Raw genomic sequence first — 6000 nt, forward strand, 5'->3', positions numbered from 1 at the left:
TTGTTAGTGGTGGTATAAAAAAATGCCCATTCCCCCACCAAGGGGAAAAAAAAAAAAACCAAACAAACGACTAACCTTCCCAGTATAACAAATTCTAATTTGGAAACTGATACTTAATTCTATTTTGGGCCTCTATCCAGTTTTGGGTTCGTGCTTAAGTTAAATATTAATTAAAACATTAACTCTGGGATCATAGATACCACACAAAGATATATTGCTGTGGGTAAAATATTTGCTTGGGTGTGATTCTTTAGCTCCTTGAAATGCAGGTGCTTGAAGATGTGGGTTTGACTTGCTGTAGAAAAGTAAGTATGTGGGGGGTTTTCTTCTTCATTTGTTTTAAATGGTAGTAACTTAAAACTGTCTCTTAAAACCAAAAATTATGTTTCAAACTTCATTGCATATTCTGATTTTAGGAACTTGCAAAGGAGAGACAGGAGAATGCGAGATTAATGAAGATGACACAGGATAAAGAGGAACTAATTGGAAAGCTGAAGGAAGAAATCGATTTATTAAACAGAGTAAGCATGTACTTTCTTAAATGATGCTGTATGAAGAGGAGATAAAAGTCTCTGCATTCATTGTTCTTTTCCTCAGGCACCTGCATGCACTGGGCAAGGTCAGAAGAGAATTAAGTGTGGGGTTTTTTTTGCATGTGAAAGATGTGTAATGTGAACTGGGTAAATATGGTAATTGGTGGAAGAGGGATGAATATTTGGGGTGGGAACAATCTATTTTAAGCACCCATTATTACTGTGCATGCTGTCTCTTAGTAGCTGTTTAGACAGAAGTTACAAAATGCCTTTTAATTTTTTTCACAGAAAACAAAAAAAAAATGGGAAGTCAGTACTTTTTCTGAAAATGTTGATACTTAGTTTAAAGCACAAAGCAGGTGGTCTTGCAGTAATAACCAGTGATGTGCATATGTGTGTGGGATAGTTGCAGACAAGCACAGTCAGGGGAACAGAGGTAATAGCTGACTAATACACTGTACATACCAACAAAATCATCACGCCCATCCTATTCTGGTTTCTCGATGCATTAATTCCTGCTGTAGCTTTAGTTTTGATTATATGCTTCCATTTAAAGGTGCTTGTACATGGGAATATAATATTAATGTTTTATAATTACAGTAACACTTAGAAGACCTGTGTAACACATTTAGGCATAGCTACTGTGATACGAACTCTTCCCAACCCCAGATTCTTGTATTTCAGAGCTAAGATCTAAATTCCTGCTGCTACTAATTGAAATTTTGTATGTATGTCCTGAGAAATGTTTATTTTTCTTTTTCCTTTCACAGGACCTAGATGATATAGAAGATGAAAATGAACAATTGAAGCAAGAAAATAAAACCCTGTTAAAAGTTGTTGGACAGCTGACAAGGTAGAAGATTCAAGCCTCAATGAGGAAAGATTTAAAAACTACTGATTGAACATTAAGGTCAATATAGTAATACTTCCTGTGTTGCAGTATGTTATAATAACTGTCTTTATATTTATTGTTAGGAAACCAGATGAATGTTTATTTTCATAGTACTTTCTTCTTCATTCAATGAAATGGCATCAAATTTGGGGTATATTTTTAGCTTTCTTCTCACATAAGAATAATTAAAATTTTTGACATATTTCAAATTATTAAATTCAAAAATATTTGGGTTTTTTATCTTCAGATTACATCTGGATAAATTGCAGTAATTTAAAATTCATAGCACCAAGGTCACTTTCAGTCCATGTGGGTATGTAATTTTGAAATGAATGGCAGCAATACACATAAGCTTTGTTTACACAGATCCAAAAGATATATTTTGGGAAGTATTTCCTTTTGTGTTTAAACAGCTGTAAAGTAGATGCCTTATTACTGATGTATAACATTTTGCAGATTGATTACTTGCTCTTAAACTCTTGTATGTTGAGGTTTTTTTACTGTATCTGGAAGACTGACAGTAGTAGAGAGTAGCATTTTTTTCTTCTGTATAACAGTATTCTGACACGAGGGGGAGGTTTTATTAAAAAAAACCCAACAGTAAACCCACCAAAACCCCAATAAATCACCTGTGGTATCAGCATTAATGAGTTCTTGGAATCATACTGAAGCTGTACACTGCAGTTTGTTTTAAAGCTTTTGCCTTAGAAATGAAATGCAAGTTTGCTATCAGACAATAAGTTTGTTTGCTGTGTTGAGAATTCATATGAAGCCTGGAGCTTTCATTTTAGCAAAGACACTTTTGCAATACTATTCTACTTAGAGCTGTCATCTTAAAGTTTATAGTGGTTGTAACCAATATGAGTTTTTTGATGTTTTCATTTTTTAATATGGGTGAAAATTATTGTATATAACAAAGTAGAGGGGCTTACAAGTGATTCATGCCCTTCTGAAACATCAAATGGTTTACAAAAAACTTTTATCCTTGATTTTAAACTAACAAGGTGTTCAAAAAGTGCCTGTTTAGATGTTACAATCCAGTTACGACTGTGGACTGATTCTTCTGTAATATGATAGTAGACAAAATTTTCATTTGACATTAAACACAGACCTCAGTTAACAACTATTTTCTTTAAAGTTCTTGTTAGGCTGAAATTTAATGTGCTTTATTTCATCTTGATATAGCACATTTTTCATTCCTGGTTAGAATGTTTATATCATTTGAGTCAGGACACTAGAAGTGAAAACATTTCAGAGAGTTCAGTCTTTTTCCTGACAATTTTGAAGTTTGGTGTCAGAAAGTTGCATGCATATAGTTTTTTACCTTAAAACTTAAAGGCAACTTTAATATATAGTAACAATCACCTTTTCAGATTTGCCAAGTGTTTTCATAATATGTATTTAATGACTGTGAGAGTTTCTTAAATTTCAAATCCAGGTATTATTGTTATGCCTTGGATGATTTTGGGTATAGGATAGGTTATTTTGCATTTGCATATTCTAATGAGGAGGAACTTCTCAAAGCTTTAAAGTATTTTTCAAGACACTTATATTCCAGGATGCCTTGATGTTTTCCTTCACGGTGGATGAGATGTCATGGGACACCATTTAAAACTTTTACTTCAGGGGTTTAAATGGTACGGGGGGTTTGTATAGGCCCTCTGAACTACAACAGAGATCAATTAATATTGCTTTTAATATTATTCAAACAGTAAGAAGTCTCTTATTTTGTCAGTTTCATGAAATTAAAAATTTAAATAAAAAAATGAGATGTATGCCTTCTGAATAAATACGAAACTTTCTCTGGAAGAACATCTGATTTCCTTCTTTGTGTACTAGGTAGGTAATACACATACAGATTTATGGCATTGGATGTCAAACGTTGAAGTATCATTAAGGATTTAATGCAAAACACAAATATCAATACAAAGATGCAAATGAGATATTTCATAAACTGTATTTCACATACATTTTAAACCAAAGAACAGTAACCACAGAGAACATAAACAAGAATTACTTGTCTTCCTATTACTATTATCTCTTCTTGGTTTGCATGTGTATTGACTAAATCTTAGCAGCAGTAGCACCGAAATTAGGATTTTTTATTTTTTATTTTTTTTTTTTTAACTTCCAACTGAGAGCAATATTTGGCACAAGTACTTCTGATATGCTGACTTGAAGAGGTACTGGCAAGGGAAGTTTTCAAATACTTGAAATCAGTAATGCTTCAGTTAGAATGTGTGAACAAAGGAAACATTGAGAACTCACAGATAAAGTACCTCAGGATATTATTGTTGTTGTGTATTATTATACAAATGTAAAGCTCTTCATGGTTTAAAAATTCCCACAAATTGTATCTCGAGGCATAACACTTCCTCTGACAATTTGGAAGATTCAGATGCCTTTTTGGAAAAAAAGTATGTCAGTAACAATTAATTATCATTTACATTATCAGGCTCTTACAAGAAGTTTAGTAGATTCTAGGAAAAATTATGTATTACATAGAATGTTAATAATGGTCTAGTCATGACTTGCCATTATCTTTTTATTTCAGTAGGGTACCCTTACAGTCAAGCTCAAACATAGAGTAAGTTTTTATCCTAGGTGATTTGAAGACAATCAGCTACCTTACCAGCAATTCACTAACACATGTCCATGTCCTTACCAGTCCACCTCGATTCTTCTTAGTTGTGTGATTTAAAAGCAGAGACTGCTGTAAGTGGGAACCCATCTCACTTGGGAAGGCTATGACGATTCCTAAATTAATCTGGGTATAATGTACCTAGGGTAAATTAATTTACTAGGGCTTTTTTTGGAGGGGAGTGGGCATTAGTATGAAATATTAATGGTAAGTCTCTTGGAGATTTCTGAACTTTCATGTCTTAAAATTCATACCAAACCAGTTACATCTGGCATCTGTTTCTGGGTAACTTGGGTCATCAGGGAAACCTAAACAGAAAAGTACTTCCATTGACTAAATCAAATAAGATAATTTTTTTTCAAGATACTTTAATAATAAACAGCACATAATTCCTATTTTGATAATGCACAATGATACTCATGTTATGGTCACATACTATTGTATAGAAAACAGATACTACTTCCAGAGCTGAAGGTTAAAATTGTGCAGAAATAGTTTTTTATTATTGATAATATGCACTAATTTTTGTGGGATTTATTCTGTAAAGAAGTTGTTCAATCATATACAAAGGTTGGTGATTTTTACAAGGAAATTAAAAATGGCTCGTTTTTAATTTTTTAAATAACTAAATGGCCATGTTTAAGTTCAGTGTTACTTGATGTATATATTAACTGAAAGAGTACAGTCTGTGTTTGCAAATGAGTGTCTTTTCTGTCTTTAAAGCAACATTTTTCTTGGTTAATTATGAGATTTGCATTTACACATTCATGGATTAATTATTTCTGTGTTAGATTGCCTCTGAATTTGAGAGGTAGAATGAGAAAAGAGGGTAACAAGAAATAAATCAATGGCTTCCAAAGTAGGAAGTATAACCTAATGACTTTTTTTCATTCAGCTGTACTGAGAATTAGCTGTGGAAAGATCTGTGATTGGCATAAGCACTACAAAGGATATAGGTGTTTCAGTATGTTGGAAACAACTGATTAACCTACATCAAAGCGCTTTTCTACTTGTCTGGTATCATTACAGCTTGGAAACTTGCTACTGTAAGAGAGACCAGAAGGAATACTGGAGATCAAATTACTTTTTAACATTTTGCTAGGAGAGAGCAGAGTTACACTGACTCTGGTTATATGGTTTTCTCTAAGTTCTTTGTGGCTATTTCCAGCTTGAATTGAAACAGATCAGTATTAGTAGTCAAGAGGAAAGGTAATTACTGGGAAAAAAATACATGAGTAATAACTGTGGATAACATTTAACATATGACTGAGCGTCAGTATTTCTTGGGCTCAGACCCTTTATGAAGATATCAGTTGAGTTGGTCCATTTGCATCAGTATTAATGATCATAAGCTCTGACATTTTTAATGAGAAACAATTATTTGAGTTGAAGAAATTACCATTGCAAGCCAGGACTTAAAAAGTTAGTACAATAAAAAAAAAAAAAGTGCTGTTATCTCTAGGTGCTGAGTCTGAGGAGCTAAGGTTTATACTTAAAAATTTTGTTAAAAATGAAACAAATGAATTCTGGATCTTGCAATTTAATTTGATAGAGAAGTTCACTACATATCTGTTTCAATGCCAGTCATTCTGGCATTTCTAGAAGCATTTCTGCTTCTGTTACTAAGCATTTTTTTAGGACTACTTAAATATATCCAGGACAGAAAGGACTTTGATAGGTATTTTAGTAGCATTCATGATCCTTCCAAGTATGTTGACTTACTGTAGCAAATCTCCATCTACCATTTCTCCTTGTACTGTAGCAAATGTACATTACCTTGATAATTTAATCCTTTTGCTTTCATTTTTTGGATTTTTGGTGTAACTTGTTCAGGGCTAGTTTTGATTTTGGAAAAATTGTGATAGTTGAGTTTTCCTCTAAAAATAGTCTAATAATCATAATGCAGAGTAATTCTTATGCATTTAAAAAGTTGA

General features: G+C 32.8%; 1 protein-coding gene across 1 annotated transcript in view; it reads left to right on the forward strand.

The window, feature by feature from the left end:
* Positions 1 to 3817, forward strand: part of PAWR (pro-apoptotic WT1 regulator) — a 75238-nt gene extending 71421 nt beyond the window's left edge. The window contains exons 6-7 of the mRNA XM_074901492.1: positions 417 to 521; positions 1304 to 3817. Coding sequence (XP_074757593.1) covers positions 417 to 521; positions 1304 to 1390 — 192 coding nt within the window. The 3' untranslated portion in view covers positions 1391 to 3817. The remainder of the gene's footprint in view (positions 1 to 416; positions 522 to 1303) is intronic.
* Positions 3818 to 6000: the final 2183 nt, after the last annotated feature.

Source organism: Athene noctua, chromosome 3 (assembly GCF_965140245.1).
Source record: "Athene noctua chromosome 3, bAthNoc1.hap1.1, whole genome shotgun sequence".
Lineage (NCBI taxonomy): Eukaryota > Metazoa > Chordata > Aves > Strigiformes > Strigidae > Athene > Athene noctua.